Source organism: Falco peregrinus, chromosome 15 (assembly GCF_023634155.1).
Source record: "Falco peregrinus isolate bFalPer1 chromosome 15, bFalPer1.pri, whole genome shotgun sequence".
Lineage (NCBI taxonomy): Eukaryota > Metazoa > Chordata > Aves > Falconiformes > Falconidae > Falco > Falco peregrinus.
This window is the reverse complement of record NC_073735.1, coordinates 2047306-2071407: the sequence shown is the minus strand read 5'-3', so window position 1 is coordinate 2071407 and position 24102 is coordinate 2047306. Positions and strand designations below refer to the sequence as shown.

Genomic DNA, 24102 nt, shown 5'->3' with positions numbered 1-24102 from the left:
AAGAGGCCGAAGTCAGGACTAATTCTGCACCTTTCACTCAGTGTTACGCAGAAACCGAGGGCTCCACCTTGGCCAGCTACTGCTGTTTGCTTCCTTCACTGGAGCCTGACAGGCAGCTCTAAAAATACGTTCTGCTCAGGAGTAGATGATTAGTGTTCAGAACTCCAGAGGGAGAAACTGAGCCAACAGGAGCCAAAGTTGTGAAAAATGCTGCAGCTGAAGGGGACAAGGATACCCCCGTGCTCCTTCCTCTGCTGCCAAGATTGAGTTCACTGGGGCAATCCTACTGCGCGCACCTCAAGGAGGGGAGGGAAGAGCCATGAGAACCAAGCGGGCATCCTATGCCTCATATTTTGTTTAGGAGAAATAGACACAAGTGGGGACATCTGGCCACAATCCTACAGACAGAAACAGAACCTGGGAGACCTCACTCCTTGTGCCTGCCTTAACTGCAGCCAGTCCCCAGACCCAGACCACAGGAACACCCACCTCCGAGTCCCCTAATACAACTGCCTCCACAACACGAGATTCCTCCGAGGTGTACGGCTGCTGCTGACTAAAGCTTTACTATTTATATGTGATGCAGTGCCCCTGTACTCACCTTTATTCCCTGTAGGTTTCGAGCTTCTTGTTTGTATTTCAATAGCTCCTTCTGTAAATGCAACAGTTTGATTAAACAGCATCTTGTCACCCTTTCAGAATCAGCCCAAGCCCCCAGGCACCTGCTTCAGAAGAAAGCACATCCCGCTTTTTCCCCAATGATCAAAGAGCACGTCAGGCCCTGAGCCATTTTAATGAGTTACAAACATGACAGGACAGTTGAGCAGCTCCCTAAGCCCCTTCTGTTAAAGCCATAAGAGAAAAAGATTGCCTGCTCCCCCAAATCTGTCCTTCAGGGCAATGTCAAATACTTCTCTCCCAGCATCAGAACTGGTCCCGGAGCCAGCATCAGCAGAAAGCTGAACTAAGGCAGGCATGACAGGGCAGGTTCTTCTTAGCTGCATTTATTTCCTACTTGAAAGCTTGTTTTCAGACATGGCTAGAAACTTAACAGCTGTCCTGGATAAAGTTTTGAGAAGCTAGTAAACCTGGATCTCTCCAGCACACAGGAAGAATCGATTTCAGGGCTTATTTGAATTCCAGTAGCACTTAAGATATTTCTTTTACCAGCAACTGACTTTACCAGTATTGGCTTGAGGCAAAGTGGGGAGGCAGCATATATTTTTCTGGTACTATCCCACAAACTCTTATTAACTGCCAATATGGATACAATAAACACTTTCCAGCCAAGTGCTCTCCAGGTCAATGAATTCTGGTCTCAGGGAAGTAGATAACCATACTCCTGCAGGGATGGAGATCCCAAACAGCAGAGTATGGGAACACAGCTGGAGCCCTAACACAGCATAACCCCATGTCTTCAGTTGTGCTGTCCACCTCCCCACCCCATCCGTATCTGTACCTGTCCCCATCCCCATCTCCACCCCCTCCATCCCCCCCCCCCCCCAAAAAAAAATTAAACTACAGCAGAGTCTGCAAAGATCTCTTGACCCAAACCCTCTCTTTCCCCTTCATCTGTGCCCCTCTAACCTTTAGGTCTTGATTTTCTTCCACACTCTGGTCCAGGCGACTTCGGATTATGATCTGAGCATAAAATACCATGGTTATTATTGTGCAAGACACCTGCTTGTGGCAGAACACTGCAAAGGGCAGCTTGATCAGAGGAGTGTAGGTACAGCAATGTGCTCACCAGCTGTTCCTCAGGGCAGGCTCCACGTTCACAAAGTTCAAAGGACCCTTCCTGCTCATCCTCAGGCAAAGACCCATTGAGCAATAAAGCCTGGGAAGATGAAGGAAAAAAAATAATCTCTTCTTCAGGGGTTTTGAAGGAAAATAGGCTAGCTGCAGCCCTGGCTAACAGTCTCTAAAGTTTCATTTTCCATTTCTGCTGACTTATCCCCCTCAAAAACACGTGGAATTTTTCAGGAATAAACAGGAAGATTTATCTCCTGAAAAAGCTCTCCCAGAGATTATCTGTCAGCCAATATTCTTCCCTGCAGAAAGACACCAAACAAGGACAACTCCTCAGATTTTCAGGGACTGAAGTCTGTCCCAGGCTTCAGTCCAAGGGTAGCCCTCATTGCAGTGACAGGTTTGAAGTCTAAAGCAGAGACTGAACCTGGTTTATGTTGCAAGGCTTCTCTTCTGGAGGGAGACCGAAGTGTCCCCTGCTGAAAGAAGCTGTTCTCCAAACAACATGTCTACAAACGACTTTAAAACCAGGATGTTCAGGGAAGCCTAACTCTGTTCTGCACGCAACAAGACTGAGACACACTTCAAACTGTTGGCCAAGGGAGGGAAGAGCCCTCACCCACAGAGTGAAAATCTTAAGCTATGCCCTGTGCTTTAGGAAGGCTACTAGAACATTAACTCCTTCAGCAGCTCCAAGGTAGCCCAGATGTCTGCAGGAAGATGCCAGAATCCCCACAGTAGACTGAATCCAGCCCGAAGGAGGGAAGAGTGCTCGCTGTAGGATGTGTGGCTAGCAGGGCTCGGCCAGATCTCCACCAGGACATACCACAGCGGTTTGCTCCAGCTGGTGGTTTTCACATTGACCTTTCTCTTCCAGGACTCGGGGCACTTGGTACGTGCCAGGATGTTGCATAAAACTGGACACACTGGGAAGAGTCATGCCTTTCAGTTAGCTTTTAGTTTATTTCTGTTCGAACTCCATGGCTAAAAATTAAATAACACCACATCTGCAGTAATACTCCAGTTCAGCCCCAAAAGACCTCAAGACCGACAGGTTGGGTTCTACCTGCTGAGAGAATCTTCCACCAAGGAACTGCAGCTGCTGATGAATAGCAAACAGCAATCTGTTTTCAGTTAAGGCAAAAACTCTTTGGAAAACTGTTTTCTGAGCGCATCCCAAAGTCCTCCCAGCTGGACACTCAAGCAGGAATCACACAGGAACATAAAAAGCTGCCATGGTTTTGGCATCTTATGGGGTATACGTACATTAGGCCTCTGATATTTCAATCAAACTCTCATGAACAGGAGGCTCTTAAATATTGAGCAAGAGGGGGAAAATCAATTAATCAAATCCAATTTCTTGGCTAGCAACATCAGCTGCCGCTTTCTATTCCCAGGGGATGAGGGGGAAGCAATGCCAGCTGCTCACCCTGGCTCCTGAATCATGGGGCCAGGGCTGGAGGAACAGGACATGCCAGTCTCTCCAGTGCCGCCTCTCCGGGCTCCCAACGGGCACATAATACAACCGATTTTACCAGTGAACCAAGCTTTGGGTGGTTTGGTTTTTTTTGTGTGTGGGTTTGTGGGTTTTTTTTGTGAGTCTTTTGTTTCCTGCCCATTATCCACAGGGAAAGTGCCCGCCCGCCCATACCCCACCCTCTGTCCGGCTGCCTATGCTTCTCACACAATCTCTGCTTTGTTTACTGGCACATAAATATTTACAATTCAAAGCCAGTATGGTTCCCAGCACAAACAGAAAGGAATATTCCTGAGAGAGTTCAGGGTCTTTACCATATGGATCAGGGGCTCTACTCCCCATGCAGAGTCAAACACATTGGGCTGAGGGTCATTTGGTCAGGGAGAGACTGGAACAGGGCAGCAAGGAAAAGGTCCCACCAACAAAAAATGTTGTGTAGAGAATGTGCCAAATATTATAGTTCAGCCTAGCTCACAGAAAGACTGATGCAAGCCTGTGTGACCCCTGATCAGCTCTGTGAATCCTGATTGATTTCCTGACATTCCTTGTCTCTCTGCATTACTTCCGATCACAAATCACAGAAACACTGCTCTGTTCTCTAAAGCTGCTAACGAAATCTGCAGGCTGCTAAGTGCCCTGGTGAAGGGGAGTCCCAGACCCAGCACATGGGAAAACACTGCTGCATCTTTACCATTTTGCACAGTAACATACACGCTTTGCACAGTGACACCACATACAGGAGTTAGCACAGCATCACAGGACAGGGAACCAAGCCAAGGAACCCAGCTAGGATCTGGACTCCAACCAAAAGACAACACAGACATAATCTCCTTCTAAATCGCCTTCTAAACACGGACTTTGTTTTAGATTCTCTACAGTGGCTCCATTCTTAGGTGCATTCAGCGTGCCCTTTGCCCTCTCACAGTCCCCTTAAATTACTAGTAGTGAGTATCACTGATCTTCAGTTTTCATAGCAATATAATCTTCCTTGCTCTTTCCACACCCCTGTCTCTCCCTCCCTCCTAAGAGGCTCAAATCATGTCAACACCGAGTTTTGGAAAAAACTGAGCTAAGAAAAACAAAAGGTTGTGTCTGAATTGCACAGATCCTTTCCCTGAAACCTTGGTAAAAATACTGGGGCTGGGGAAGTTGCAGCCACCTTTCCTCCTTCCCTGGACCCTCTTGATTTAAACATGCTACCCTGGTGGGGGACAGGCACACCCTGACCCAAGCAGGACTGTGGCTGGATCCAGCTGTCTTTAAATTGCATCTGGGATGTTGGAAAAGGACAGTTTGGGCATTCTCCATTCTGGAAAAGGTGACAAGCACCAAATCACAACTGCAGGAGCCAAGAGAGCCTAAACGTTGCCAGAAAGGAAGATGTCGGAGCACTTTGTTAGGAGCATTCTGCTGCTGGAGAAGGTCTTCACTGGCTGCAGTGAAGCCCAACACAGATCAGAAATACTTCCTCATTCCTGAGGAGCTCTCCTCTCAAGGGACTCAGCCCACAGGGTGAGACTCAGGGAGGAGCCACTGTCCATATTTAACAGAGGCGACTCAAGACACCAACTGACTTCTTGCACAATCACCCCAGGAGACCTCACTGGGCCAGGACTCTTGTTCAACCCTCCTGAGAGTTGCGGCCAGTGTCTCAGCTGCAAGATAACCCGTCTTCCAACTACAGTTGGTGGGAAAATATAAGCATGTGGAAGGGATGCTGGCTAAGAAGAAAATCTATTACCTGCAAACCTGAAATCATCTTCTTTGCTTCCTCCATCTCCTTTTCCAAATGGTCCTGTTGTTCCAAAAGCTGCTCCTCCCATGAGTTCTCCAAATATGACCCAGGGTTCCCTGCTTGCCACTCAGGTTGGAAATGAGTTTCTGTCTCTTCTGGAAGAGAGAGCAGCTGAATGTGGTCATGACAGACAGAGGAGTCAAAAAAAGACTTGCACCACACAGCAATTGCCTAGAGTCCACACTAGCTGTCATAACAAACCAGCACGTCTTCCAGCTGGTATCAAGGTAGCTGCCACAGGTGTGATGTCCTGTCTAATCTCAAGGATTTATGCAAAGGGAGCTTTCCTGCATACACATATATCAAAGATAAGCATCCTTCCCCTTTGTTAACTTTGCTGCATCTGATTCCTCAGTACTGAAGATTTCAAAGCGCATCACAGAGGACAATGCACTGCACCACATGTGGTAGAAAACACCTAAGGGCAGAAAAGCAACTGTGGGATGCAGTGAAGAGCATGTCTTAGTGTTGGGGAGTGCACCAGGGACCCACTGAAGGCAACATTAAACAGTAGTTGACTTGTCAGACAACATGGCTTTCTCAGGGTGAACAAAATATATAATTCTGAAAAAAAAAAGACTCTTAACAGCAAGTTAATAGCCTTGCATGGTTCTTCTGATCCCCACAGCATAAACTGGATTGCTGCTTAACTGTCATCCACTGGCTGGTCCAGGAATGTAGATTTTATGGGTTTTTTTCTTCCCTAAGGAGGGACGAGGTTTGGTGAGGCATAATGATAGCAGTGCTTGTTAGGTGGTTGAGCAAAAGTGAAATTGGCCAACACAAGCTGCTGTGCATCTGTAGACATGGAGGTGCAATATCCTGCTGTATGGGCAGCAAGCAGATGCAGGACTGCTAGCAATTTAAGGAAGAGTCACAGCCTGCCAGCTACTCCAGCTGCTGAGAAAGTCTGTCAAATACTTTCAAAGGAGCACTGAAGCATAACTACACTGGCTGAGGCAGCAAAGCATTTCCCAGGAGAGCTTCTCTGTCATTTGCTCTTGGGAAGGATGCTAACCAGGAAGAGTTATTATTAGACTGCATTCCTGAGAAGGAAAAGAAACAAATTAAATCACTTCAGGAACTTATTTGAAAACCTGTCCTTCAATCTGCATGAAAATTTTAAGTGTAAACTGATCATATCACAGGGCACTTATGGTAATACCACAGCGTCTTCCCAATGCAAACACAACAATACTACAACTGTTCAACTCCTTGCAAAGAGCCACTCAACCTATGTACAGAGGTGCTGTAAACACACAAAGTCAATGGGCTTGACGAACTCACAAATGCATCATGGGCTTGATGAACTCACACAGACTCTTCCTTTAAGAGAATTTCAAATATTTTTTTTCAACATGGCCCAATGAGGCTGTGATGAAAGCATTCAGCCTGCAATGGAAATTATATACGACCCTTAATCCTTCTCCAGAGGGTCCAGGGTTTATTATTTCCCAAGCATTATTTTGCAAGCCTCACAGACATTGCAATATTGATTATTGTAGCATTAAAACTTCTGGGATTTAGTCAGTATCACATTTTCTTCATTCATTTCAGTCACTGGGGAACTTTTCAGCAAGTTTATGATCCAAACCAATCCCAACGAAAGCATGAGCTGTAAAGCATTATTTGCAAGTTACCTGTTTTAGTTTCTGTTTCTTCAGTGTGGATGATCACAAGCCTTTCCTTCTCTTCTGACGGGGCTACAGTGGATTCACTTTTCACACTGTGGATAGGACTGGGCGATGCAAGACTGCAGATGAGAGGAGAAAGTTACTTCTAGTGCTGATCAGCGCCATCCTCATCTCAGATAAAAGTGAATATGCAGTGAATATGCAGGCAGGCTTGTTGAAACTAAGAATTCTCTGCATACTGGAGAAGCCATGAACAAACCAAACCAGGCATGTAACTGTTCCATCCCTCTACATCAGTGTCATAGCAGGCTAACTGGTAAGTAGTACAGTGTGTATCTCTTAATTTCCCTAACAGAAATTGTTTGAAACTGCCACCACAGAATTCACAGATGGTCACACAGGGGTAAGACCACACTCTGCTGAAGGTCTGCTCAGAAACATTTTACCACGAGCCTTATGTTCATACTGCAAACTGAACAAAAAGCCACCCTGGCTTGCTTCCTCTCTTGCTCTGGCTTTCAGAAGCATCACTTCACTAACTTGAAATTCCAAGGGCAAAATATTTCTGAAAGTCAGATACCACTCATGTTCTTAGGTTAAAACTTCTTGAAAGTACCCACATATTTTCACTGGAGCCATCTCAGCTGACTGTGAGGTTCAAGTAATCTTTTTTCAGAAATTCTTCCTAAATGCATCACCCAGACAACATCAAAAGGTGGCTGAAGCTCACTGACCCGTTCAATGTACCTCTAAAGTCGCAGGAACTAATCCTTGCAAATGTGAGCAGGAGTTAATTTTTCATTCTCTCCAACCCAGAAACAAAGGACAGAGAACAAAAAGAAAACAGTGTGGAAATAATATAATAGGTTCAGAAAAATAAGAGGCTTCAACAGCTCGCCTTCTGCATGTTCGTAGCACTGCTGCTCCATATTCCACAGCCCTCTCACAGAATCAGAAAAGCCTTGCAATAGAGATGGAAATGACTTGCTAGCAGCTCCCGTCTGGTCCACTCCCACAGCCAGTGCTGGCCTACTTCTCGTGTATATTACACATCAGCAGTCTAGGTTTCATAGTCCGGACTAAATGGACTTTCACCATATTTAAGGAAAAGATGAACGCAAATTACTGAGAGAATAAGCATCCTCTAATGGGGACCTCTAACAGCTACAGTACCTGTTCTTTCCTGCTCACACAGGGTGTGCATGAGTGTTGCAGGGGTCCAGCACACCTGGCTTTGCTGAAGGTAAATCCTTTTTAAAAGGAGGGCTAAATTCATGACAGCAATCCCCGACTAGGCACATTGTGTATACACCATTTGTAACCGGTGCCCTGCTTTTGCCTGTCACCAAAGGGGTGCACAACATAAAATTAAAATAACTGTTTGGGAGCCCAGAGAGTACTGTTGGGTTTGCATTATACAATAAGGGTCAGAGCAAAGGATGAGCTTTCAGACAGCACAGGTACAGGCAGAAAGCCCAGCTGATCTAACATGCCCAGTAACTCTGAGAGGGATTTGATGTCCTTCTAGGAACAGATCTCGATATTCCCCCTGCGTATTCCCAGCTGGTACTGGGATGAGCCATCATCCTGATAAGACCCCTGAGAAGTGCATTGCTGTTTCACATCCAGGCAAAAGATGAAAGAATGAGAGCTGTCCTAGAAAAACAATATTAGCAACTGCTGGGTGAGAAGGTGGAGAAACTGAGGGATAGGTGAGAGCAGGGAACTAGAAGGAAGAACGAGCAGGACAAAACCCAAGGGGATACAGAGCCTGTGAAAAAACATCCCCTCTTCCAAAATCTGCTCCTCTCAGCACTGGATCCCCAGCCAGAGCAAATACAAAGGATCCCAGCTGAGGCAGGGGGTGGGTTTAAGTGGTCACGACAGGTCTCCACAACACAGACTGTTTTACAGATAATTGCTTAGGCATTCTTATGTCCACAGTTCCCTTTCCAGACAGTTTCCCCTCTTTCAAAAGGCCAGTGGGTTCACACGACATCAGTGACCACCCCTCACACCATGCCAAACAGTGAAAGAGCTACTGAGGTGCAGTCAGATGAAGCAGTAGCACAGGTCAGGTTGCCTCATACATCATGCCATCAAGGTAATGCTGGAAACATTTCTACGTTTTTTGCATCAGTCACCAAACCTGTTAAGAGTATGAAATAGCCACCGATGTAATTTGTTCTTTAAAGTACATAACAATTCACAATTAAAGCATGCAGAAATAAGTGCTAGAAAATTAAAGCCATTTAAGACAAATTTACGATGCAAACTGTTCCACTTTACTCCTTTTACCAGTGGGTTTCCTAACCCATACCCTTTCTCCACTGAGTCCCAGAGTTGCCGCTGCCTGCGGAGTCAAGGCTTTAGGGCAACAGCCCCAGTGATAAGTCTGAATTCTCATAATTTTAATAAACACCCCATCCCTGCTGTTTCAAATCACAATGGCAACAATTGCTCACCATTTGACCTGCTTCCCTCCCATGATCCCACTTTAACCTTTCGCCTCACAGAATCCGTTTCCCGGGGAGCCTCGGGATTCTGGCTACAGGCATGCCTTGTCCCTTCACATGCTCAGAATTCAGTGCAGAAAACGCCAGCTCCTGTCAAACTACTGGAGAAATATTTGCAAGCCAGACTGCTTCGCATTAGCGGGAAGATTCACAGCAGAAAAAAAACCAAAAAAAAACCTCAGGGTCTTTGCAAGAAACTGTCAGATGGCAGATCAGCAGCCCACACACACGTATTTGATTCCAGAGTCAGGGAATTCTGCAGCCTGGGTTTTGCTTTTGCTGGTTTTCCTCTCGGGTTATTTGTCTCTTGCTGCTGCATTTTGGTCAGCTGCACAGCCAGTTGTTTTCATCGCAAGGACTGCGATCTGGATTGCCAGTGGTGTTTCTCATCCCATTCTGCCCTCTTTAGACTCCAAGCACCTGCTGCAGATGCCAGCAAACAGCCAAGAGAAGGTGCTCCTGCAAGCAGTAGGTTCCCTGCTCTTCCAGGCTTGGATGTGGTCTCAGAAGACGGCATGCAGCACTTCCCAGCCCCACGCACGGCTTCCTCTTCCCTGCTATCTCCAGCTCCTGCTCCCTCCTGCTGTCACACAGGCTGTGCAAGGCAGAGCCTTTTCTCAGAGATGCCTGGCTCAGAGTGGGGGAGGGAAGGCTGGTGGAAGGGGAGGGGAAAGGGAGATGGATGGGTGAGGGGCTCAGTGGCCTGGGAATCCATCTGATTTTGGCAAATTTTCCATGAATCATTTCAATTGCCTTTGCTTTTGTCTCTGGGAATTCTGTTATTCAGGCTGTGAGCTCTTTTACTGAAGAGTTAATGCAGAAACGAGCTGATGCTAGGCAGGGAATGCTGCCCTGGGACAGACAAGACAACAGCACAATTAGATGGAGGGGGGTGGCTGCAGCTAATAACCACATCTATCACTAATAAAGAAAAAAAAAAAAAAAAGTGGCTTGTTTCTCCCAGCCAGTTCTCATAACTAAGCTAGAACATTTCTCTCTGGAAGGAAAGAGAAACAAGCATCTTGTTTTCATCATGAAGCCCGGCATCAGCAGAAGACATCCCCAGGAGCTGGAGGTCAGATTGCTCCCAATTTCTTTGGGTAGATCGCTGATCACTTATGTAAAGATTCTCACCATATTATGTCCTGTCAACAGCAGTATCACCATTACCATATGGTAAGAGATCTCATGACTTCATGGGAAACACAAAAAAAACACAAGAGAAAGTGATTTAAGATGTGCAGAGAAATTTTCATTTACCACCAGAATGCAGCCACATATGAGCGAACAGCAGTTGTCTGACAATCCGTTAGAGGGTAGAAGAGCACACATAAAATACTACAGCGACCTTAAACTGAGGAACGAGTGGAGGGAACAGCATGTCTCACTTGCTGTCCTACTGAGACCACGGTTCAAGAGTTAACACCAAAGTCCTGTGACGTTAGCCATGAAATCCAGTTGCCAAGACCAGAATTTTTACATCTCCCCCGGAATGACAGCTTCAAAAGTACACTCTGCTGACATCATGTGGAGGCAGTGGTCCAATACTGGCTTGCATGGAGTTCCCACACTCTTCCAAATGTGTATGCTTGTATTTATAAACACCACCTCACTATGATACACAGCAAATGCTGGGAATAAGTATAAACTATCGTATTTTTTTCCCCCTCTGTTGGGCCAAGCAACGTTAATTCTTAGGTACACGGAGGTGTCTCTGTGCTATGGAGCACCAAAAGTGGCCTGAGAAATCCTGGAGACATCCCCACCTGCTGAGAAACTGCCAGTGGCAATCTGTCCTAGGAAAATGAACCTCCTCACTCCTGCACAGATTGTGGGGATGGATGGATGGACATGACACGGGGAAGGAGGGCAGCTGAGGCACTCTCAGGGAGCAGCCCAGGCAGGACAAGGAAACAACAAAGCAGAGCTGGGACTTCCAGTGAGGACAGGGAATTGTGAGTCAGAGCTGCAGCTCTGCCCTCTTAATCTGTTCCAGAGGATATTAAATGGAGCAAGGCATCGTATCCAGAGGGAGATCTAGTATGTTCAGTTAACAGTCCTTTGTCTTCAAGCTAGTTTCACACTCTCTAGGGAAAAAGGGAAATGCTGTCCTTACTGTGAAGCTATCCACCCTGGAACAGCTCCCTGTAGTACAGTTTTTCTTAAAAAGCCCCTTCAGCTACATTGTCTCTCCTACAGGTATGAAAACAAACCACACAGCCACGTGTCTTCCCTCTCCCGTCCACTGCTCAGGCAAACTGGGGTGAGAGTTTTGACTTCTGCCCCAAAGCAAAAGGTAGTAAGAAAAGTTTGTAAGGTGCCAGCCTGATGCGTTGTAAGTGGCACACGTGACTCAGGTTCACAGCTGCAAGCTGCGGCACCTCCTACTGAAAACATTACGTGCTGCCATTCTAACCGATCCCGTTTCTGCAGGTCCCACTTCCTTAGGAAGCCTCCAGTTGCACCAGTTTGACCTTGCTTAACTTGCGCAGTCAAGAACCCCAGTCAAGGCTGTGGGCTGTAGCAGAGAGCACGTACTCCTCAGGATCCAAGCCCTGCTGCAAAGGGGAAAGTCACCTCCAACAGAAACCGCACTGAACTCTGACTTCCAGGCTTCACAGCAGGACGCAGGAGACTTTTCAGTAAAACAATTAAATGCTGCAATTTAGATTGAAGGTGAAAGTCTGGGGGATGGAAGGGTAAATTAGATAACTGTAAATCTAGAGATAGTTAAAGGTGATGGATGAGGGCACAACAGCAATGAAGACACAGCGGCAGATCCCCCCCAGGACCAGCGTAAGGTCTGGTGTGTTCCTGTAACCGCTGTTCAAATGCACATGCCCCCTCACCTCCATCTCTCTGCAGGGAATGAGGTTTGTTGGTTTAAGTTCCTTTCCTCCACACCTTTTCCATCAGCTCTGGAATGTCCATCCCTTGCACCCTAGCTTCCTTCGCAGACATTCCTTTCTGTGAAACAGGCCACAAATTCCATTTCAGCATCCCTCAAGTCAGCACTCTCTCAAAAGGCTCCACCTGTACATTCAGGTTCCCTGTCAAATCTTTGGCTGTGTCTTTCCTCATCCTATCCCCCTGGTCTCACTGAGGGACACCCCAAAGATTTAGATGACTGTAACTCAGAAGCTCCTAGCTCTTATCTGTGCAATCACATCATAAATTAGATCGATTTGTATCTGTGGGAGAAACGGCAGTAAACCACTGCTTCATGCTGGTTCCTGAGGCTTCGTTCTCCAGATCAGGCAGGAGACTATACACTGGGAATCCTCTTTTCTATCAGAGCTAACCAGATCACAGTGATAAGACAGGGCACGGGAATGTCAGGCAAAGGACCATGAGAGGACACATCTTGGCAATGAAATTCCTTACCTGGAAGAGTGGGACTCCAGTGGCATGTTCTGCTGCCCTTCATACTGCTGCACCAGTGCCCGGACACTCCAGTAGGGGTTTTCAATCTCCTCATCCATGCTGCTATTTCTGGAGATAATAATCTTAGAATGAGGGAAGCCTCACCTGATAGAAGCAGAAATTGTTCTTGTCTCCAAAAGGGAGGGTAGGAAAGCTAATGAAAGGAAGGTAAGAAGAGGGAACAGCTAGAAAGCTGCCAATTAAGAGAATTCTCCTATCAGGGAGCTCCATCCCAGCTTCTTGGTGTGACCGTAACACAGGCAAACAGCCCCCCCTTGTAAACTCATCCCTAATTCTGTGATTAGAAAACTACAAAAGCTCTGGGAAAGCAAGGAAAAGAACGGAATTTGCAAATAGCACAAGGGCTGGATTTTCTGAAGAACTCCTGGCCCAAGGCCTTTGCAAGAGAAACCTTTAACATTTACTTTTTCAGCAAAATACACCTTTTCAACCTCATTTCCAAATTGCTTTATGGGTATTCCCTTGAGCCAATATAATATGGGCAAATGACCTTCAGCTGTGTAAATTAAACCCTCAATAGACCACCATCTGGCTTCCATTTAAATGTCATTACTATTATTATTATAATCCACATAGCACCTTTTGCAAGTGTTAAATGTGCTTTTCAGAATGACATGCCCCTTCTGCACACGGATCATCTCCCTTCATTATCACCAGAACTCCTCCGCTTACAGGGTAGGCTGCATCAGCCGGTTAACGGCACACAACGCTGCACCTGCCTCTACGGCAGCAGGCACAGCGCTGGGGTGAACAGCACCATACAAGTCCGTTTTGCCTTCCTCAACATCCCCAGCACCTCAGTTCGGAAAGTTACCGCTCCCGGATCTATAACCAGTACCTGCAGTTAAGACCTTACTTCTGTTTTGCTTGAAATGAGAATGTCTCCAAGTAGACAGCACCATGAAAGGGCACTGTGCAGAGCATGAAATGGGGAAAATAGGGCAGCAGAGTTCCCTCTGGCTTGGCCGTAACGAACTGTTCTTTTCCAGTGACATAACACAGACCCAGCAGTTATTTTGCTGAAAAACTTGAGAAAAAAAAAGCCTGCAGTCTTCATCACGAGGCAGCCAGGCTAGGTCAGTACTCCCCTTTGTTAGGCCACTATCGATTTAGGTTTTGGTGAGAGAGTAGCAGTTTGTCTCTGTTTGCACAACAGAAGAGCTACCTTACGCCAGGAATTGTCAGGATAAAGTGGCACCTATTTTAAAAAGAAACTGCGTCCATCTGCTAACATAACCCGACCTCACATAATCTGGGAAAACTCATTACCTCTGTCTGTGCCGGAAAACATCCCGGCCGGATTGCAAGACATCTTGACGAACATCTGCCAGAGCAGCCACCGCCCCTTGGGCCACAGCAGCGGCTGAGCGAGGCCTGTGGCTGGCGGAGGATGCTGAGAGGCTCTTCCCCACCGTGCCAGCAGGGCTGTGGTTCATCCCTCTCCCGGAGCCTGGTTTGAAGTGAGCAGCTAAGGCCAGGATCAACCTCATGATAGATTTCAAGTTCCCATCAACAATATCTGCAAAATGCAAATAAAGCCAAGGACAATGCCATTACCATGAAGTCCCACCACAGCTGTATCTCACCAACAAGCATGAAAATAATTAAACCCAACAGGACCACGCCAGTAAGTGAGGACCATGTAAAAAGGACTGCATTGCAGCACTGGTGCTTAGCTCTGCTTGTTTTGTACAAAGCAACAAACTGACTGATCACAAATTTTGATGCTCCAAACAGACCTGAGCCTTCCCTTTAAGGCCATTTCCAGCTAACAATCCAGCAGGATACGTGACAGCACATGATAATTACTGAACACTCACTGGGAAAGTACAGCAGTCACTGAAGACTAACACTGTACCCAGCGGTCCTTTAATTAGCGCATGGAATTTGCTGCCTTTTTTTTTTTTTTTTTAAATGCTAAAGACCAGAGAACAGCAATGCATTTCTTTAGCAATAGCATCCTGTGCCATCAACTGTTTGTAGCACCTTGCAAAAGTTAGCTAGTCCGTTTTAACATCACACCAGCATACAAACTAGCTCACACACGCTGATCTCAAGTTCACTGCAAAGATCAGCCATTCTTTCAGACTACAATTTCTCAAAACAATTTATTCAGCTGAGATACTCAAAGTCCATTAAAATAATAGGAATGGAGTTTCCAAATATATCAGAAGCAGCCTAAAAAAAAAAAAGTGCTGGAGGCATGAAGGCTGGTTATTACTTGCTTTAGTATCTGAAAAATTAGAAATAGCCAAAGTAAGTCACAGTGACTGTTGCCTCCGCTTTATTCATGGGGAACATGAAGCCAGAAGTTTGTGTGAATCATTTCAAGTCCTAGAATGAGTCAATGTCAGAACTATGAGTGGAGCTCTGGAGCATGTGTCCCAGAGTCTTGTGCCTGTAGCCTATGACCACATGACATGGTTTCAGCGCATATCCAGGTTGATACCTTTGCTTAGGTAAGACTTTTACCAGTAGTGGTACCATTTCTATAGTCATGCGCTCATCAGACAACTTGCAATACTACCGAAAAACAGTACAGCCTCCGATCTGCCAGTAGCAGTACTGTGGGAACAGTCCTCATTACTCTATATTTAAATTCTAAGCCTCTCACCAAGGCCTATAAACCAGCAGCTTGTACTCTTCTGCTAACAAGGGTCATGCCCTCCACGTAGTCTCTCTCAGCATTTTTCCCCTCTTTCTCATCTGAAGGGCCACAGACAGTCAGAACTGTACCTCCCCGCAGTACAGGCAGCAAACAGCAAGGATCAGGGCCCACCTTGTACCCCACAGCCCTACACGCACACCAGCGATCCGATCCTCGTGGTATCTGACTAAACCAGGCCACAGGCATGTGATTTAGCATACTGGGTCTCCTCCCTGTTTACAAGTCATGTGAAACAGTATCACAGGCTTCCAGTGGACCAGAAATATTTTTCCCATGTCTCATTTTGCAGTAGCAGGTTTGTACGTCTTTTTAGTGAAAGATTCTGAGTCTGTATTCTTTATTACACCATTACTTCATCTTCTGACTGCCCAGCAGCAGAAGAAAAGGCATTTTTGTTTCTGTGCACTGTGCTGCTACCAAAAGCAGTCAAGAACACAGTATCATTCAACCAAAAGCAGTCAAGAACACAGTATCATTCAACCCAAAACCTGTTATTAAACCATCTGAGGAAAAAACCTGCAACTCCCCCACAAACACATTTTCTGTTTGATACTAAACAAAGACAGAAACAGGCCTACAACAGATAAAATCATCTGTGGTGACCACCAGGAGCACATACCTTTTGCTGATGTCTGATGCATGCGGATCTTTTTGGATGCCACAAAGTCTAAGACTTTTTCCACATTTTCCCTCTTTTCCTGCTGGCTGCTGGGGTTGACCTGAATGCCATTCAACTTCTCACCAGCTAAAGAGTGAAAAAACTTTGTTAAAGAAGAACTGAATAGCTTGGTGCTTTCACAGGAATGGCTGTAGGTGTAGGGCCTGATCTTATCTCTTGTCTGGGTACTTCAAAAGGCATGCATAGCTTTTGTCATGTTTACAAGGCATCCAGTACCAGGAATAACAGGTTGCAGACCGTATTGGGTTTACATGAACTGACTACAAACCCCGTTCCCTGTCCCCCTGCACTGCTTCGAGGGTAGAGGAAATTAGAAGTTGGGCCTGGGAAGAAGGGAGTATCTCAGCAAGCAGGTCACTCTTCCAAAAATGCCACACACTAACACCATTCCTCTACAAGGTAAACCCTTTCTTAACTCCATTCCAGCCTCGTGGGAATTAATATCGTCCTTGACACGTTTTTACCATGTCTGTTGCAACTGTCTGCTAAAACATAAGGCTTTAATAGAACTGCATCTATGATTTGTTTCGTGATTGTTTTCTTTTAAAGTCACTCCTTTCCCCCCACAAGCTCTGACACCGTCATAAACATCTGCCAGCATGCCCGACAGATGTCAGAGCCAAGGCCACCCTCCTCTAAACAAGATCTGAAACTACAAGATGAAAAATAGTGCCATATGGCATTACTGACCTACAATCTCAATAAGCAAAGCAAGAATGACTCCATCTCGGAGATCCTGTCTCAGGTCTTGGACTGGCTTTATTGTTGGCTTCTTCTTCAGCTGGGAATTCACCCAGGCCACATATGCCTGTAGTTGTTGCTGAAAATAGAAAACAAAACATTTACAACACGTCACTGCCATTTCAGGGGAGAGTTGCATAGCTCTCATTTTTCTCCTCCATCTTCACAGATCTCATTGTCTTTTGCCCTTGAAAACAAACACTGGTGGTCTCATCCCAAAGCCTGCTGAGCGCTAACTGACATCACTGCACACCGTGGTGCAGCTCGCTCCATGCCAGGGCAGGAAAAGCAAGCAGGCAGCAGGACAGGAGTCATCATCTAAGCACAGCTGAGAAGATAGCTTTACATTACATTTAATCTAATTGGTGCCAAACCAATGCTGTCATCCCCTTATTTTCGGTGCCAGAATTGGTTCACTCACAGCATTTTGTGTCCCGTGCACACTGTTTTCTTCCATATATCCAGGAAGTAGAAAACCCACAGTGCAGAAGCAAGAAACCCTGTGTTATTTCTCTTTAAACTATGCCATCTATTATGAGAAACAACCAGGACTGATTTCCTGGAAGGGACAACAGCCTTCCCTCCTTAACACCCCCAGCATGGCTCACTTGTAACAGTTCATGCAGCAGGGAAGAGACACCCTGTTGTACAGCCCCCTTCGTTTAATTGGAGCTGCATCAGCATTTCTAATGGCCCAATTTCTATTTCTCTGTGCTTACCACAGCACTTAACACCTGCAAGACCCGAGAGCAAGCAGCACTGCCTTTCCAGAGGGCATACTGGATAATGCTTCACAGAATTGTGTATGTTGCTACAAGGGCAAGACCAGGGAAACAAACTCAGGCTTCTGGTCAGTGTGAGGACCCATCTGGCACAGGGGACTGAAAGGTGAAGAGCTGATTCACATGATGACCTTTCCCTTCCTCCCCCCCTTCCTCAGCTAGTAGGAGCACCGGTACCACTGAAATCCCTTTGGGCAGGGCTGGTGTGGTACATAGAGGGTAAACAAACTGATCCATTTATGGGATTATCTCCCTTTTCACTAAGCTTCCCATTATTCTGCCAATGCAGCAGGTTTTAAGTCTGCATTCCATATTATCTCAGCAGTGTCGGAGTTTATGCTTTTACAGCCCATCAAAGTCACAATCTAGATCACAGCTTCACTCTTAATTAACCTGACATAGGAAATCCAACTTTAATCACACCGTGGCTCGGTCTGCTGGTTCAGAAAGCAGCGAGCTGGGGAGCAGAACAGAGCTGAGCTTGGGGGACTGCTTGATGGCTTTTGAAAAAAGGAAGCAGAAGTGACAGATTTGATGCATGCTTGCTGGAACAGACTTGGCCAGCCACGTGGATGGGGTCTGCATGCTCTTCTTTGGCTGTAATGGCAATGATGCACGTCAGTTTTGCCTACCCAGTTTCAGAGGTCTTCATTTTCTACTTACAAGCCTTCACTTTCTCTCTCTTGCACAAGCTGATGGTCCTGCGCTGATTTTCAGAACAGCAGTGGTAACTCTTGCCAGCTGCCAAAAGCACTTCACCTCCTGCTACTGGATTTTAACTGATCATGCCAGCACTGAGGTTCAATCTCACAACAGTCTAATGCCAGAGCCAGAGAGACCACAAGCTTCTATTACACAGATTCAATAAAGCTTTAATGTATTCCAATCAGTACCAGAGAAAAGAGGTAGGTTTGTTTATAGTAATACAGCATCATTATAGAAATATCTACATTGATAAGTAAAGATGTACCGAATAGGGCTGCAGCATGAAAACTCCACCTGACGTCTGTGTCATTTAGGAAAATAATCTTATCACAGTTGTGTTTACTACCTTGTCATTTTTCAAATCATTTTACAAAGTTCTAAACTGTTATACTGTACTAATTCCACAAGGGCACAGCCTCTTCCAGCCTACAGGAAATTTGCCCTTTTTATAGGAATCTATATGGTTCTTCCACTCAAGACACTTCCATTCTCACTCAAAGAAAAAACAGCCCCTTTCACTAAGCAGTTTGTTTTCTATTTCTTTTCTCTGAACATTCTTCATGCATTCATAAGAAAGCATTTTTGGCAAACTTTTAGTCCCTATCTCTTAAATGTATAAGAAGGTTGACACTGTTATTAGAAAAAGTCACTTCTAAATTCCAGTGCGTTTACATTTTTAACAATGATTATTCAAAGGAGGATTTTGTGGCAATGGAATATGGATGTCACCATTACAAAGTGATTTCATACCAATAGCTGCTGTAATACTGCAAACTTACATTTCATTAGCAGCCTTACTTTGTTGTTTGGTTGGTTATTTTGGGGTTTTTTTCCCCATTAAGCGTAAAATATTCCTGCAGAAGTTCAGGCTGTTCAACTGAACAGCGTTTCCTGATTTTGCATCCAAAAACTAGATGATCTAATGACTTTAGTGAGAGAGTTGGATTGCTGCAAAGCTAAAAACCCAAGGAATAAGCTGTCACTTCTGGCAGCTGAGGTGAGCAGGTGACTGAACTTACCAAGAAAAGAACAGATATAAAAGTTTAGTGGCCTAAAAATGGCAAAGTGGTGTTAAATGCGTGAAGGGACAAAGCCCCCAAGCTGCTCAGCAGAAATCCTAATAGCAATTTTTAAGCTAGTGAGTCAAAAATGTTTTGCTTCACCACTCTCTGTGGCTTGCCCGTCAGCTGGCATAAACTGAGCCACAACAAGGACACTGTGGGTGATACCTTAAAGCCCTACACCTCCAACACAAGCACAAGGCCTCAATTCACGGCCACAGATTCAGTTTAATGCATCAGACCCATAAAAAAACAAAAGTAAACTCTTGTTTCATTCCCTCAGAATTCCATTTGTTTAAGACCCAAGACAGGTATCTCATTTCACAACAGAACAGCCCGAAGTACTATCACAGCAATACGATCTGCTACTTGGATGGACATCATTCATGGCATCTATTCTGGAAAGTACTTCAGGTATCATCTTCCATCACACAGGAAACGAAGATTTGCTAGGATGTATTCTGCCATGAGAACAGCAGCTCTACCCAGCCTGTTCCACCCCACAAAAATGCTACCCAGCCTGTGCTTGCCACTTGCCCAGAGAAATACAAGAAAGACACATGCTCCATCACCATTTGCGGCTGCAGGCATCCTAGCTCAAACCAAACGTGTGCCCCATCCAGTCCCACATTAGTCTCAGCTCCTCTTAGTCAACAAGGCTCCAAGGAGGAGGGAAAGGAGGTTGGGAACAAATAAAGAGGTGGATGACACATCTCTAAAGTACTCCTTTCCTTTTCCACGGCTGTCGCCCCTGTGCTTCCACACTGCTTCCTGACAACAGAGTAGGACATTACATATTGTGCCTTCTAAATAATTAGCAAAAAGAAGCACTAGCCCCAGCGGCAGGGCAGATGAACCCAAGCCAGACCAAGTAAAGGGTGCAGAGTGAGCCTTTATGCCGAGGGAGCTGGACCCAGCTGTCCCCCAAACCCGCTCAGCTCCCCTGCTCTGACAGCTGCTCAAATTCTTAGCACTCCTCTTGTTTAACTTTTGTCTTTCTAGTTGAGGGGAAGGATCCCATGGGACCTATTACACCAATTCCTGTGATTCCAGTGCTCTAACTATGCTACTACAGCTTCTGACGAAGCTCCAAAATTCATGCTAGGGATTGAACAAATCCCTAGAGTTTCCCCTTGTTGATTCATAACTTGGTACAAATGAGAGGAATCAGAGAGGGAGCAACTATTGTTCTACCTAGCTCATCCTCTTCCTTCAGTATAATTGAATAATTAGCCAAATAATTCTTCCTTCAGCCACTGAGCACTCAGGAGTTTTCTGCTTCTCCCTGCATTTTGGTTTGAGCATCTGTTCAGCCAAATCTTAGACCTGATGGGGCTCACACTGCTCTACTCCTGCACCGATACTTCTTTCAAAACCGTGATTTTCAGAAGAAAAACATATCAGCCTGGTCTAAGATTTACTACGCAGAGCACACGTTATTAGGATTATGGCGGAGTTAAGCTTAATCCTATTTATGTTAACACAGCTTTGTGTTCCAAAAAAAGGCAAGGTTTACCTGTACCTTGCAATGGGAAGAGCAACTCCCTTTCCTGAAGGAAGCTGGAGCTCAGATTGCTCCAAGTTCCAGGCAGATCATTGTAGGGTATTTGTATCCAAGTCACTCTGGAAGCCTTGAAAGACTTTGCAGGGCAGGAAAAGATTTTGAAAGCGAGGTACTAGGGGCCACCTGCAGTTTTAAGGAATTTCCCAACTTGCAGGGACTTCTGCTGGGACATTACAGGTTAGCACAACACACCTCAGAGCAGGATCTTACTCTGGATCACTTACTCAGCACATACCCCGAAGAAGTGCCTGGGACCTACTGGCTATAGTAGAACAGCTGTCTGGAGGTCAGGAACTTTGTGCTTTCAATTGACTTTGGGCTTGCAATTCAATTGCATATCAATGTGCCAATGATATGCAGGAGAAAAACACCCTTCCAGGGCCAGCACTTATTTCTCAGTGGCTGCAATCTCTTACTGATAATTACAATTAAGTGTCATTATCTAGTGTTTTCTGAAAGTGGAAGAAAAGCAGCCTCTCTTGCAAAGCTCCTGCCAGCTGTAGGTGTCCTTGATATTCTCATTTAACCAGTGCAATTCACCACCTGCTGCTGTGGGCTCCTGTTTCTCCCCTCTCAACCATCAATCAGTCCAGTCTGCCTGACAGTAAATACAGGTAGATCACAATGCTTGTGACATGCTACTCTGTCCTTTATTACCAGTGCCATCTACATTACACTGTATACAATTAATTTTCAGATTTCCTCCTCCTCTGAGATTAGGGTATTGTACATTTTGAAGTCGGCCAAATAGTCATTCTTGGAAAAAAAATCATTCTTTAGCAGATAGATGCCTCCAGAGGGCCTGACCTTGCTATCACATTACAGTAGACTCCCCTGACACTCTCGCTCTCTGCTTCTAGGAAGAGATTACTTTTCTGCGTGCATTTGATGAATTTGAATCTATCCTTATTGTTGGGTTTAGGGAATCAGCCTGGAAGAATAATAATCTTTCTCACAATCTTTACTCGGCTTTTCCTTTATACCCTCTGGCCACTGCCCAAGCACCAGGTCTAACAAGGTCAATAATAATAGCCCTCATGCTATGAGGTTGGTCCCAGTATGAAAGGCGTTTAGTGTCCTGTCTGTTCAGAGCAGTGACCCAAACGTCTGCAGCAGCAAAGCTCAAAGGCTAGCTTAATTGCATCAGGATGTAATGTTTAAGGCCTTGTATAATTTCTAAGCTTTCTGACATCACCTTAATTAGACAGAAACTGGAATTTTCCACCCAGTGTTCCTCCAGTTTGATTTTGTTTTCGTTTGAGAAGGCCTTTGTAGGAGCGGAAAATAAAAACTCACGAGCAAATGTTTCTCTCGGCTCTCAAAGCCAGCAGAACAATTTTTTTTTCTCAAAATTGCTGCTTAAATGTGATTCAGGCTGTTTAACACATTGAGATAACTCCTGATACATCCAACAGCGAAAAACACCCAATTATGACCAGAGCAATGCCAGAACAACCATGTACACCCACAGGAGTCCTTTTTCATAGAACTCTTACTTTAAAGCAGGAGGTGTAATTTCATTCAAAATAGCTTTTGGTCTGATGTGTATTTTCCAAATCTATAAATAGCCTGTCTCAAGCACAGAAGACGCCTCAGTACAGTGACACAGTTTGGAAAAGGAGGCACCCATGCAATCTGGTGCACATCAGGAGACAGAAATAGAGTGTGAGCTTCAAAAGACTAAGAGCTCTTTAACCCTTCACTCGTATCTGAGTGAAAACGTGGACATTTCCAACACCCTAACATGTCTGGACAAGGATTTTTCACTGAGTTGCTGAGACCCAGGAAGAAGTATTACCCTGAGGTCTTGTTAAAATTATAGGCAGAACATGTTTCCTGTAACTTCTGAGGTCAATTTCCAAGACTTAAGCAGCACAAACCTTTGGGAGGAGCAGCCCAACGATGCCCTTAACCTGTGCTATGTTCTAGGCACAGCCAGTTGGATTTTCCTCATCTTAATATAATGAACCATTTCTTTGGGTTCAGTGAATTCACCTCAAGGAGCAGCCACCTGTTTCTCTAGCCAGATTCAAGAATATAAGGGCCAGTCTTCTGCTTTCTGATCTCTTAGACCAGACAACGTTTTTGAAACCGGAGTCTGACTGCCATTCATCGACTGGTCAGGTTTGTGCAATGATTTCAGAAAGCAAGTGCCTGCAACTTTAGAGGGCTTTGGCCAGATCTTTGGAAATACTTCAGTCATTCCTGTCATCCTGGGTGTTCTGAACAAATATAAAGAATTAAATCCTTCTCTCTGTACGCAGCTCCCTAAATACAGATCTCACACAGGAACTGCTTCTCGCCCGTCATTCAGAATGTCAGGGTGGGAACGCTGTCTTCGTCTCCAGTCGGGGAGCAGCAATTTTTGCTCAAATCCTGGCAGTACTGCTGGGTTGAAATGACAGCTGCCTGTGGCATCCTGGCTAAACCACCACTTGTTACTGGGAAGGGAACAAGTGTCTGGTCGACTAAGAGAGCAGTGTGCCAACAGCATTTCAGATACCAGCTGAAGTGCTAGAAGGTCTATGAAGGATGAAGTCTAGAGCTGAAGGTGTATTTCACATGTTTCCTGGATGCAAACAACAGCAAGAATTTCCAGAATGTCCACCTGTCCAGCAGGACACTTCGTTTTTTACTGCACTGTTTTCCCACATCTTTCATAGTCCTTTACCCATTAAGAGGAAAAGCTTAAGCATTGAACAGCAAGGCCCAACGCCGTTCAAACTCCCTACATTCTTTCTACCATTTTGATTTTTACTTCTTGTTGCACAGCCAACAGCTGTCGTGCTCCATTTCAGAGACATACAACTTTCAGTACATGATGAAGTAATTCTTACCTGTGCCTACATATACTGGTATTTTAGTCATTTCATGTTGTATTTTAGAATCCACTTGGAAAAGCTTAGTAGATGCAAATATAAAATCTCTTTAAACAGCTCGTGAAGTCAGGAGCAGCACTCACAGCTGAAAGACAGTTATGCTCAGTAGTTTGTTGTAACCTCGTAAAAATTAACTTTGAGTCTCCACCCAAGAAACTGGGCCTAGGTGGGCAAATGGCAAGAAATGCACGTCTGACAGCTTTTTATCTCTGTAGAACCAAAGAGTTATTTAATTTGTGCAAAACAAAAGCCTGATGATTCCATTTTCCCTTTAATGGAAGAAACCTTTTCCTCCTATTGATCTGTTGCCAAGACATATCCTTGCTGTCAGGCAGTGATCTCACTTGTGCCACCCATCTGCCACATACGGGTATTTTTGTGAGTGGCATCTAAGTGTGCTTTCTTCAA

The 24102-nt window shown here is 45.3% G+C and overlaps 1 protein-coding gene across 3 annotated transcripts in view; it reads right to left on the bottom strand.

Annotated features, from left to right (window-relative positions):
- Positions 1-24102, bottom strand: part of DIXDC1 (DIX domain containing 1) — a 37807-nt gene that overhangs the window by 7979 nt on the left and 5726 nt on the right. For 2 of the 3 annotated variants that reach the window (XM_055819369.1, XM_055819368.1), the window contains exons 2-10: positions 16653-16782; positions 15903-16028; positions 13885-14134; positions 12556-12663; positions 6662-6774; positions 4968-5116; positions 1748-1837; positions 1588-1641; positions 602-652 (exon numbers count right to left, since the gene is read on the bottom strand). In XM_055819369.1, the coding sequence (XP_055675344.1) occupies positions 602-652; positions 1588-1641; positions 1748-1837; positions 4968-5116; positions 6662-6774; positions 12556-12663; positions 13885-14134; positions 15903-16028; positions 16653-16782 (1071 nt within the window). Of the gene's footprint in view, positions 1-601; positions 653-1587; positions 1642-1747; positions 1838-4967; positions 5117-6661; positions 6775-9120; positions 12056-12555; positions 12664-13884; positions 14135-15902; positions 16029-16652; positions 16783-24102 lie in introns of those variants that run through there. The other variant, XM_055819370.1, reaches the window with a different exon arrangement.